Source organism: Bufo bufo, chromosome 2 (genome assembly GCF_905171765.1).
Source record: "Bufo bufo chromosome 2, aBufBuf1.1, whole genome shotgun sequence".
NCBI lineage: Eukaryota > Metazoa > Chordata > Amphibia > Anura > Bufonidae > Bufo > Bufo bufo.
Window position 1 is genome coordinate 8,621,133 of NC_053390.1, and position 12,289 is coordinate 8,633,421.

The 12,289-nt window shown below is 47.3% G+C and overlaps 1 protein-coding gene across 1 annotated transcript; it reads left to right on the plus strand.

The window, feature by feature from the left end:
• The first annotated feature begins 7,003 nt into the window (after positions 1–7,003).
• On the plus strand, positions 7,004–8,539 carry LOC120991973 (activin receptor type-1-like). The gene has a single exon (XM_040420735.1). The coding sequence runs from the start codon at positions 7,010–7,012 to the stop codon at positions 8,537–8,539; it is 1,530 nt and encodes a 509-aa protein (XP_040276669.1). The 5' UTR covers positions 7,004–7,009.
• Positions 8,540–12,289: the final 3,750 nt, after the last annotated feature.

A 12,289-nucleotide genomic window follows, 5' to 3' on the forward strand; every position in this document is an offset into this window, starting at 1 on the left:
CCATGCGGCCATTGACCGATCAATTAGCACTCACAGGTGATCACTATAACTTAGCACAAAGCACGAGGCACTTTATGCACTGGGCAGTGTTTGTTTATTTGTGATTTTTGAAAACTGCCTATGAGATGTCACTATGTATGTAAAGATTGTGATCTTGATACATGATATTCACGTTTTTATACATTGTTGATTATGTTATTGCCAATTACTTTGTTAATTGACCCACTAAGCATTGTGGGTATAAATGTAGATGCTGTGGCACCAATTGTTATGCTTGAGAAAGACTGCAATGAGCAGTTGAAACGTCGCACAGGGGAAATAAAGCGGGTCGTTTTTCACCTTATCCTGGAGTGCTGCCTCTTCTTTGAAATACCTATTTATATATATATATACACTCACCTAAAGAATTATTAGGAACACCTATTCTATTTCTCATTAATGCAATTATCTAGTCAACCAATCACACGGCAGTTGCTTCGATGCATTTAGGGGGGTGCTCCTGGTCAAGACAATCTCCTGAACTCCAAACTGAATGTCAGAATGGGAAAGAAAGGTGATTTAAGCAATTTTGAGCGTGGCATGGTTGTTGGTGCCAGACGGGCCGGTCTGAGTATTTCACAATCTGCTCAGTTACTGGGATTTTCACGCACAACCATTTCTAGGGTTTACAAAGAATGGTGTGAAAAGGGAAAAACATCCAGTATGCGGCAGTCCTGTGGGCAAAAATGCCTTGTGGATGCTAGAGGTCAGAGGAGAATGGGCCGACTGATTCAAGCTGATAGAAGAGCAACGTTGACTGAAATAACCACTCGTTAGAACCGAGGTATGCAGAAAAGCATTTGTGAAGCCACAACATGCACAACCTTGAGGCGGATGGGCTACAACAGCAGAAGACCCCACCGGGTACCACTCATCTCCACTACAAATAGGAAAAAGAGGCTACAATTTGCACGAGCTCACCAAAACTGGACTGTTGAAGACTGGAAAAAATTTGCCTGGTCTGATGAGTCTCGATTTCTGTTGAGACATTCAAATGGTAGAGTCCGAATTTGGCGTAAATAGAATGAGAACATGTATCCATCCTCTGATGGCTACTTCCAGCAGGATAATGCACCATGTCACAAAGCTCCAATCATTTCACATTGGTTTCTTGGACATGACAATGAGTTCACTGGACTAATATGGCCCCACAGTCACCAGATCTTAACCCAATAGAGCATCTTTGGGATGTGGTGGAACGGGAGCTTCGTGCCCTGGATGTGCATCGCTCAAATCTCCATCAACTGCAAGATGCTGTCCTATCAATATGGGCCAACATTTCTAAAGAATGCTATCAGCACCTTGTGGAATCAATGGCACGTAGAATTAAGGCAGTTCTGAAGGCAAAAGGGGGTCCAACACCGTATTAGTATGGTGTTCCTAATAATTCTTTAGGTGAGTGTGTGTATATATATATATATATATATATATATATATATACAGGGAGTGCAGAATTATTAGGCAAGTTGTATTTTTGAGGATTAATTTTATTATTGAACAACAACCATGTTCTCAATGAACCCAAAAAACTCATTAATATCAAAGCTGAATATTTTTGGAAGTAGTTTTTAGTTTGTTTTTAGTTTTAGCTATTTTAGGGGGATATCTGTGTGTGCAGGTGACTATTACTGTGCATAATTATTAGGCAACTTAACAAAAAACAAATATATACCCATTTCAATTATTTATTTTTACCAGTGAAACCAATATAACATCTCAGCATTCACAAATATACATTTCTGACATTCAAAAACAAAACAAAAACAAATCAGTGACCAATATAGCCACCTTTCTTTGCAAGGACACTCAAAAGCCTGCCATCCATGGATTCTGTCAGTGTTTTGATCTGTTCACCATCAACATTGCGTGCAGCAACAACCACAGCCTCCCAGACACTGTTCAGAGAGGTGTACTGTTTTCCCTCCTTGTAAATCTCACATTTGATGATGGACCACAGGTTCTCAATGGGGTTCAGATCAGGTGAACAAGGAGGCCATGTCATTAGATTTTCTTATTTTATACCCTTTCTTGCCAGCCACGCTGTGGAGTACTTGGACGCGTGTGATGGAGCATTGTCCTGCATGAAAATCATGTTTTTCTTGAAGGATGCAGACTTCTTCCTGTACCACTGCTTGAAGAAGGTGTCTTCCAGAAACTGGCAGTAGAACTGGGAGTTGAGCTTGACTCCATCCTCAACCCGAAAAGGCCCCACAAGCTCATCTTTGATGATACCAGCCCAAACCAGTACTCCACCTCCACCTTGCTGGCGTCTGAGTCGGACTGGAGCTCTCTGCCCTTTACCAATCCAGCCACGGGCCCATCCATCTGGCCCATCAAGACTCACTCTCATTTCATCAGTCCATAAAACCTTAGAAAAATCAGTCTTGAGATATTTCTTGGCCCAGTCTTGACGTTTCAGCTTGTGTGTCTTGTTCAGTGGTGGTCGTCTTTCAGCCTTTCTTACCTTGGCCATGTCTCTGAGTATTGCACACCTTGTGCTTTTGGGCACTCCAGTGATGTTGCAGCTCTGAAATATGGCCAAACTGGTGGCAAGTGGCATCTTGGCAGCTGCACGCTTGACTTTTCTCAGTTCATGGGCAGTTATTTTGCGCCTTGGTTTTTCCACACGCTTCTTGCGACCCTGTTGACTATTTTGAATGAAACGTTTGATTGTTCGATGATCACGCTTCAGAAGCTTTGCAATTTTAAGAGTGCTGCATCCCTCTGCAAGATATCTCACTATTTTTGACTTTTCTGAGCCTGTCAAGTCCTTTATTTGACCCATTTTGCCAAAGGAAAGGAAGTTGCCTAATAATTATGCACACCTGATATAGGGTGTTGATGTCATTAGACCACACCCCTTCTCATTACAGAGATGCACATCACCTAATATGCTTAATTGGTAGTAGGCTTTCGAGCCTATACAGCTTGGAGTAAGACAACATGCATAAAGAGGATGATGTGGTCAAAATACTCATTTGCCTAATAATTCTGCACGCAGTGTATATATATATATATATATATATATACAGTACAGACCAAAAGTTTGGACACACCTTCTCATTCAAAGAGTTTTCTTTATTTTCATGACTATGAAAATTGTAGATTCACACTGAAGGCATCAAAACTATGAATTAACACATGTAGAATTATATACATAACAAACAAGTGTGAAACAACTGAAAATATGTCATATTCTAGGTTCTTCAAAGTAGCCACCTTTTGCTTTGATTCCTGCTTTGCACACTCTTGGCATTCTCTTGATGAGCTTCAAGAGGTAGTCCCCTGAAATAGTTTTCACTTCACAGGTGTGCCCTGTCAAGTTTAATAAGTGGGATTTCTTGCCTTATAAATGGGGTTGGGACCATCAGTTGCGTTGAGGAGAAGTCAGGTGGATACACAGCTGATAGTCCTACTGAATAGACTGTTAGAATTTGTATTATGGCAAGAAAAAAGCAGCTAAGTAAAGAAAAACGAGTGGCCATCATTACTTTAAGAAATGAAGGTCAGTCAGTCAGCTGAATAATTGAGAAAACGTTGAAAGTAAGGGCTATTTGACCATAAAGGAGAGTGATGGGGTGCTGCGCCAGATGACCTGGCCTCCACAGTCACCGGACCTGAACCCAATCGAGATGGTTTGGGCTGAGCTGGACCGCAGAGTGAAGGCAAAAGGGCCAACAAGTTCTAAGCATCTCTGGGAACTCCTTCAAGACTGTTGGAAGACCATTTCAGGGGACTACCTCTTGAAGCTCATCAAGAGAATGCCAAGAGTGTGCAAAGCAGTAATCAAAGCAAAAGGTGGCTACTTTGAAGAACCTAGAATATGACATATTTTCAGTTGTTTCACACTTGTTTGTTATGTATATAATTCCACATGTGTTAATTCATAGTTTTGATGCCTTCATAGTCATGAAAATAAAGAAAACTCTTTGAATGAGAAGGTGTGTCCAAACTTTTGGTCTGTACTGTATATAAAAAATACAATCATATTCTTGTGCTGCATGCGTACTTATTTTTCTGTTTTATTTTTTACAGGTGTTTTCCGTCCGACCATCTGGATCCTTGGCCATTCTTATGTTTTTTGGGCGGCCCAGAGAGAGGACTGCAGACCCGGTGGCCGTTCTCTGGGTGTCCGTGAAGTGGACGTGTTCTGGAGAGGTATTCGGGGCCTTTGCTGGTCCCAAGTGCTGCCCGAGGTGGTTAATATCAGCAGGTTCGCTGTTGGTCCAGTTATTTTGGTTATTCATGCCGGGGGGGAATGATCTCTGCTCTTTGAGAATCTCTTATGCGTGCAGACATGGAGCGCTTCGCTTCCTTTTTGCCCGAGCTGGTCATGGTCTGGTCGGAGATCATTCCCTGTTTGGTCTGGCATGGTGCTAGGGATGCTGAGGTACTTGAGAGATGGCACAGAATGGTTAATGCCCATATTTCTTGGTATATCCGTTCTCGCATGGGCATCGTAGTACGTCACCGGCAACTGGAGGGAGACAACAGGTCCTTGATGCGCCCGGACGGTGTCCATTTGTCTGGACAATTTCTTATCCGGGTTACAGGATGGAGTGGAGCATGCGATATGTATGTTGGGTGGTGGTCGGAGCCCAGTGTAGGGGTACATGGGTTCCTTCGTGGCGGCATATATATGCAAATGACAAGACGGGTGAAATAAGTGGCGGACTTGCCCACTTAGAGGCTAGTGGCCGCCATACCGCTCATGATGATTGACGGTTTCGAGCAGTTAAAGCTTGGTGTTTGGTTGGTATAAGAAAATAAATAAAGCTGTGGCTGATCACCACCCAACAAGTTGGAGTCCTGTGTTGATTTGCGGTGTAGTTGGTAGTTCCGGTAAGGAAAAGTGTGTGTGTGTGGGGGGGGGGGGGGTCGGAGTTGTCCCCCCTCCTGGTTTGGTTTGGGTTCCCGGACAGTCTGAGACACCTGTGGAGTCTATTTCCTATGGAAGATGCCCAGCCCCCCAAAGCAAATTGGCAGGCATCAAATTATATTCCCCCATATTCCTCACAGTCGCCAATAGATGTCTTTCACATGCAGTATACTTGATTTAGACAGCAGTTAAAACTTGAGATCGGCAGGCAATGGGACACATCTGTCCATGTTTTTTCTGGCAGAAGACAGTTTATAACGCTTGATCGGTGGTTGCCACCTCTAGATGGAAAGTCTCTGCAGGATCTGGAGTGATCAATGCCGTTGCCTCCATAACAGACCTTTTCAATGAATTAAAGGCGTCTGTGTGAACCTCAGTTTATTCCTTTCTGATGTTATCTTCTTTCACCTCTTTCTTTAAAAGATCATATGGAGGCCATGCAATGTCTGAGAAACATGGGATGAAGTTCCTGTGATATTGGACTAAACCCAGAAATGACCTCAATGCTATGACAGGAAGGTTCAGCTTTTGTGTAATTTCCACTTTGTGCTGATCAGGCCTTTTTCCGTCAGGTGTGATATTGACCCCTAGAAAGGTCAGTGAGGTTTGCATTAACTGACATTTCTTGGGATTTACCTTCAGTCCGGCTTTCACCAGCAATTACAGCAACTCGCTTAACAACCGCATATGTTCTTCTTCACTCTCAGTGGCAAAGACCAGATCATCTACATACTGCAGGACAGCTTCAGGTTTGGAAAATTTCCTTAAGGCCCCTTTCACACGGGCGAGTATTCCGCGCGGATGCGATGCGTGAGTTGAACGCATTGCACCCGCACTGAATACCGTCCCATTCATTTCTACGGGGCTGTTCACATGAGTGGTGATTTTAACGAATCACTTGTGCGTTGCGTGAAAATCGCAGCATGCTCTATATTCTGCGTTTTTCACGCAACGCAGGCCCCATCGAAGTGTACTTTAAGAAAGGCTTTAAAATCGTCAGAATCTGCCAAGTACAAATGGAACCTCCACTGTCGGGCATGTGGGCATGTTAGGAATAGACAGAGAGGAGCATGGTCCGAAATCAATATTGGGTGGATACGAGAGTCATGGTGGTCGGCAAACAACTGAGTGGAGATAAGGAAGTAGTCTATATGAGAGAAGGATTGATGGCTGAGGGAGTGGCGGGTGTATTCTCTATCCATGGAGTCCACCACCCTCCAAGGATCACAGAGAAAGCTCCTCCATGAAGTGCAGAAGGAAAGTGGTATCTGCTGAGGATTGTGGGGACAGCGAGGAGCGGTCCAGGGCCGGACATTGCACTTAAAGTTTAAGTTTCCCCCTATTATCAGATTTGTAGGGCCAAGTTCTAACAGAGTCTGGAGGAGCTGTGTGTAAAAGACATGTTGTTCATGGTCAGGGGAATAGAGATTAATCAGGAAATATAACCTGTTGGCTCTCTCTTGTTTGGGCGGTTTCGGGGTGTTTCTAGCTTCATGCATGGCCGGGCGTAGAGAGTCGTCCAAGTATGAGGAGACTTGTGAATGGGTAGATCTCCCAGCCAAAGATGTAGTAAATCCCAGCAGGATGGTGAACAGGAAGACTGCTATCAGCAAATTATGATATGGATCCATCATGCAGTACGTGACTGAAGGGGCAGAGAATTGGCTCAATAACAGAAAGTAATACCAAAAGTGGCCACATGAGGGCAGCAGGACCCCAGAAATCTCCTGCTGAGGAACTAATAGAGGTGGGCCCGGAAGTCAGTGACCCCTGTGGTTGTTTTACGCTGCTGTCTGATTGGTCAGTGGAGTCTATTGTTTTATCCTGCTCTCTGATTGGTCAGTGGAGTCTTTTGTTTCATCCTGCTCTCTGATTGTTCAGTGGAGTCTATTGTTTCATCCTGCTGTCTGATTGGTCAGTGTGACTGTATATATGTAGCCTCCAGAGACCGGGCATCAGATCACTTGTGTTCGGCTCCTGGAGCTTTCTGCTACAGCTCCACAGCTTCTCTCCTGAAGACTGCGAGGACTTCTCTACTTCTGTCGGACTCCGCTGCTGTACTCTGAGGGGATTGGATATAAGGGCTGTACAATGGTGGATGGTGGTGTAATTATTCCCATACTCATAATGGTCGCCTTTTCATCTTCAAGCATGGAAGACGAGGAGGTTAAAGGGAATTCCGTCCAATATGAATGTATGTGCGAGGGGATTTCCTGCGGCAGCAGAGACCGCTGTTACGGACAGCAATGCTTTGCCTCCCTCAGTATGAACGATGGTCTCTTGGTTTCTCAGAAAGGCTGCTTCCAAGTCTACGAGCAAAGCATAATGACCTGCAAGACCCCTCCTTCTGCTGACCAGGCCGTGGACTGCTGTCAGGGCGACCTCTGCAACATGAACATTACAGCGCACTTACAAAGTAAGTCAGGCACCGTCGAGACGTTAAATTCCAGCGTGGAAACCGTGGCAATATTTATCCTGGCTCCAGTAGTCGTACTAATAGTGCTTTCAGTTGTGGCCCTCCTGGTCTTCCGGAAAATTCAACAACGGCACATGGATCGGTTGAGTACACGAGATGCGGAGTATGGGACTGTAGACGGGCTGATCGCGTCCAAAGTGGGGGACAGCACCCTTGCAGATCTGCTGGATCACACGTGCACATCTGGCAGTGGGTCTGGGCTTCCCTTCCTGGTGCACAGAACAGTCGCCCGCCAGATCACCCTTGCAGAATGTGTTGGTAAGGGTCGGTACGGAGAAGTATGGCGCGGCCACTGGCAAGGGGAAAGCGTTGCCGTAAAGATCTTTTCATCCCGAGATGAGAAGTCCTGGTTCAGAGAGACTGAATTATACAACACGGTGCTGTTAAGACATGAAAACATCCTAGGTTTCATTGCCTCCGATATGACTTCAAGAAACTCCAGCACACAGTTGTGGCTTATTACGCACTACCATGAAATGGGATCCCTCTACGATTTCTTACATGTAACCACATTAGATACGGTGACCTGTCTCAGAATTGTCCTTTCCATAGCCAGCGGACTAGCACATTTACATGTGGAGATTTTTGGTACGCAGGGGAAACCTGCTATTGCTCATCGGGATTTAAAGAGCAAGAACATTCTAGTTAAGAAGAACGGACAGTGCTGCATTGCTGATCTAGGATTGGCCGTGATTCACTCACAATCAACCAATCAGCTTGATGTTGGGAATAACCCCTATGTAGGAACCAAGAGGTACATGGCTCCCGAAGTCCTCGATGAGACGATCCAAGTGGATTTTTTTGACTCTTACAAAAGAGTTGATATTTATGCTTTTGGCCTGGTCGTCTGGGAGGTCGCCAGACGCATGGTTAGCAACGGTATTGTTGCAGATTACAAACCTCCCTTTTATGACGTTGTTCCTAATGATCCTAGTTTTGAAGATATGAAGAAAGTTGTCTGTGTGGATCAACAAAGACCAAACATTCCTAATAGATGGTTTTCAGACCCAACGCTAACATTCCTGGCTAAATTGATGAAGGAATGCTGGTATCACAACCCATCGGCAAGACTCCCAGCCTTGCGCATCAAAAAGACTTTAACCAAAATTGACAGTTCCTTAGATAAACTGAAATCGGACTGCTGAACGTCAGTTAAAAAGAATCGGACACAGTGCTTGCTTGCCGAGGTGTAGACTTTTTTTCTTCTTTTTTTACCTCATGAACGAGCACTTTACCAGCAAGTCCATAACTCCCAGTTCTCACTGCAGTCTCACACTCAGCGAGAACCTCCAGATAGTTCTTAGTAACCGCATAATTGTCCCGCACAACTATCGATTTATCACTTACCGGCCCAGCAGTTAGCAACTGCCTCTGGCTCACATTTACTTTACCTGCCACACATGCAAAATTTGGAACAATCTTACCCACTGTTGTCATGGGTTCGGCAGTCCCGGGAGACCAGGATACTCCAGGATTCTCCATTACACTATCACCTGCAGACTCCTTACTGCAGTGTTTACCACGAAAAACGCCATGGCTCTATCCTCCTTCCAGACGGGGGGTCATACTCTCTGGAAACCTTTCCTTGGGATCTCCAGCCGCAGAATATGAAACACTTTCTCCGCTCCATAACTTCTGGACAGCTGCACGCTGTTGTGGTTGGCCGCCCCTAGCAACTGCCTCATGGCTCCTCCGCACATCCTCTCTAGGACTCTGCTCACACATAGGAATTCCTGAGAGCCACACCGCTCTCCACCTCCTTTTCTTCCCGGCGGTTTCCCTTGGCAACGGCACATATCACCATCTTTTCCTCCGGCACTGGACTCTCAGCCCGGTTCAGAGCAGCCTCCCCCTGTGCAGCACTTGGCTTCCTCAACAAGCAATTTGTTTCCTGCACCAGCTGCTTCATTACTTTCTCTGTGGCCTCGGTTTTCCGCCAAACTGGACCCCTTCTCACAGAGGACATCACCTCCGGTATGAGAAATTTCCGCCACACTGGACCATCTTTTACCCAGGTCGCCATTTTGACCCAAATTTTTTTCCACCGGTCAGTCTCTTTCACATGGGCATCCGGCACTTTCTGCCTTGTCTTTGCTCTCAGCAACACCTTGCCTTTTCATTACTCCTAGCAGCCTGTTGTCTTGCCTGCATCCGACATGACGAATTGAACCTCGCAGCCCCTCCTGACGTCACTACTATGTTGGAATCACGTGGAACAGTTTCTTCACTTTTACCAAGACATGACGTTCACACCCCCTGCGGGTACATAAGGTCAACTTGGCACAGTTTTACACAGACACCCCCTGTCCACTTGGGTCATCCTATCAGAGAAGAGAAGCTTGTTTCCAGTTAGGCTGATGAGCCCCTGACTGTTTAAGGAGGGCGGTCGTGGACTTCTGGGACCCCCCCTTCTTCTCTTGTGTGGCCCCCCCCTTTTCTGGTGGGGGGGAGGATTTGAGCTGGTTCGGCTCTGCTACATGGGGAGCTGGTTTTGGCAGGAAGGTGTTAACACAGCCCTGTGCTTGGCCTGCCCCGAGTCAGCCCCCTCTGCTTTAAGTATTTTCCCCTCCTTTATCTCCCTCTTGACTGGCCAGCGACGGGTTTGAAGGTACCTGGCTCAAGATGTCCGCAGGAGACCCTCTGATGGCTGCTCTCCTGGCGCGTATTGAAGTGGAGGGAGATGGCTGGTTGCGTGCGCTACTGCAGGAGTCTGTTCAGCAGCACCAGCCTCCTCCAGCTTTGCTCCCTCCTGAGCTCTCTTCTCCTCCCCTGCCCCCTCATCCACAGAGGAGCATAGCTGCAATCCCAGCAGCAGGGATCCAACGTTCCACCCGCCCCACTCGTCCTCCCAAGCGATTGGGACATAGTCCCCTGGCAGGGCGCACGCTGTGCGCATTAACCCCACCGGGCCTGCCATTTTACATAATGTGCACAGGGCGACTGTGGCCTCCCCAGTAAGGGATGTACGGCCATCGCAGCACAGCTTACAGGCTCTGCCCCCTTCTATCCCCCCTCCTTTTCCTGTGTCTAACTCTTCCTGTGCTGTGGAGAGCACATTGCTGCCAGCGATTGGTGCTCAAAATAGTTCTCCCTCAGCCTCAGGCCCCCCCTCACCCCCCCCCCCCCGGCAGCTGCACAACCGCCTATCACGCCACCTATCCCCACTCTGCCCCAGGGATCCCCTAGTGTTACACCTGACCCCACTGAGATACATGTGGATGTTGCTGAGCCTCCTACCGACCCAGTAGCTGCCAGCCCCATGCGTTTACAGGCGCCCGCCCCTTCCCAGACCCACCAAGCCATGTCACGGAGACGTCATCTGAGATCTCCCTCCTCCTCTTCAGAGGGTTACAGGAGGCGGAGTCATCAGTATTCACGTAGGTGCCAGTCCCGACGCCGCTCCAGGGATTCCGGGAGAAGTCGGTGCTCCAGGTCCTCACGATGGCGCTCCCCATCGTCTTCGGACGTTTTGTCGGGCGCACCTGGGGAGCCTGGTTCAAGATCACATTCTGGACATTCACGCCGTGAGCCTCATCACCTCTCCAGGGCCTCCAGCCTGGTTTCTCAACCTCCCCAGCCAGACCCGCCTACAGCTACAGTTACAGTGCCAGCTCCTCCATTGCCTGCTACCGGTGAGTTTCCATTTACGGGGGCTTGGGGGGGTGGGTGCCGGTGGGCTAGAGGTAGCGGCGGCCCTTAAGGTAAATTGCAACCTTCCTCTCCTCAGCCTACTATGCCTACTGCGAAACCCTATTTGGTCCAGGCGAGCATTCATAAGGACTCCATATTTTGCGGCGTTAGTCCTTTAGGGGCACATTTGGAGAAGGAGATTAAGGAGAAATTTTGGCAGAACCAGTATGTGGACATTTGGTCTTTAGTCACCGTGGATCAGCATACGGTGGATAAAGAGCGACGTCCAGCTGAGAAACCATTTGTACTTCCAAGGGTCGCATAGACCATGAACAACTGGCTTCAGGCCTTTTCGGTTCTGGGCTTTGTTATGGATCAGCATCATCCTGAACGCTGCTCTGAGCTCTTTTTATATATGGACACCATTTACAGCGCTTACAAATCACATGGTGGTTCTGCATGGTGGAGGTATGACAAGGAATTCTGCCGTCGCCTTGCCCTCCATCCCGATATCGGATGGGAGGGTTAAGGCTGCTGATGTGCTTTTGCGGTTGATGAGGGACATTGCAAGTTTGCCGGGGCTCTGCAGATTTAAGCATGAATGTTCCGCTTGCGGCGGCCTACATTCAGCATCCCGTTGCCCCCGCCCCCAACCCAAAAAACCCTCTTCCCACAGTGACCCAAAGGACCCCAGTGACCGTAGTAGGTTTATTGAGTACCCCAATAAACAGGCTACATCGCAGCTTTGTTTTGGATTTACGTTTGGGTTTTTCATTCCTTTTGTTCATGGCCATGTCCCTATTTTTTCGGAAAATATTGCATCAGCAAAAGAACACCCCTCGGTTCTCCGCAACAAAGTAGCGAAAGAAGTAGCGATGGGTAGAATCAAAGGCCCATTTACATCTCTTCCCTTTATAATCTTCGTATTTCGCCTTTGGGCGTGGTACCCAAAAAAGAACCGGGTAAATTCTGTTTGATTCACCACCTTTCCCACCCAAAGGGCACCTCGGTGAATGATGCGATCTCCCCTAAGGACGCCTCAGTTTCCAATGTGTCCTTTGACAGGGCCGTTTCCCTTGTCAGGGCCGCTGGTCAGGGTGCCCTGTTGGCAAAATCAGATATTGAGTCGGCCTTTCGCCCGGATTTCTATCACCTGTTGGGATGCTGTGTGGATGGCATGTATTATTATGATACGTCCCTTCCCATGGGCTGCTCAATATCTTGCCGTTACTTTGACTAGTTTAGTTCTTTCCCTGAATGGGTTG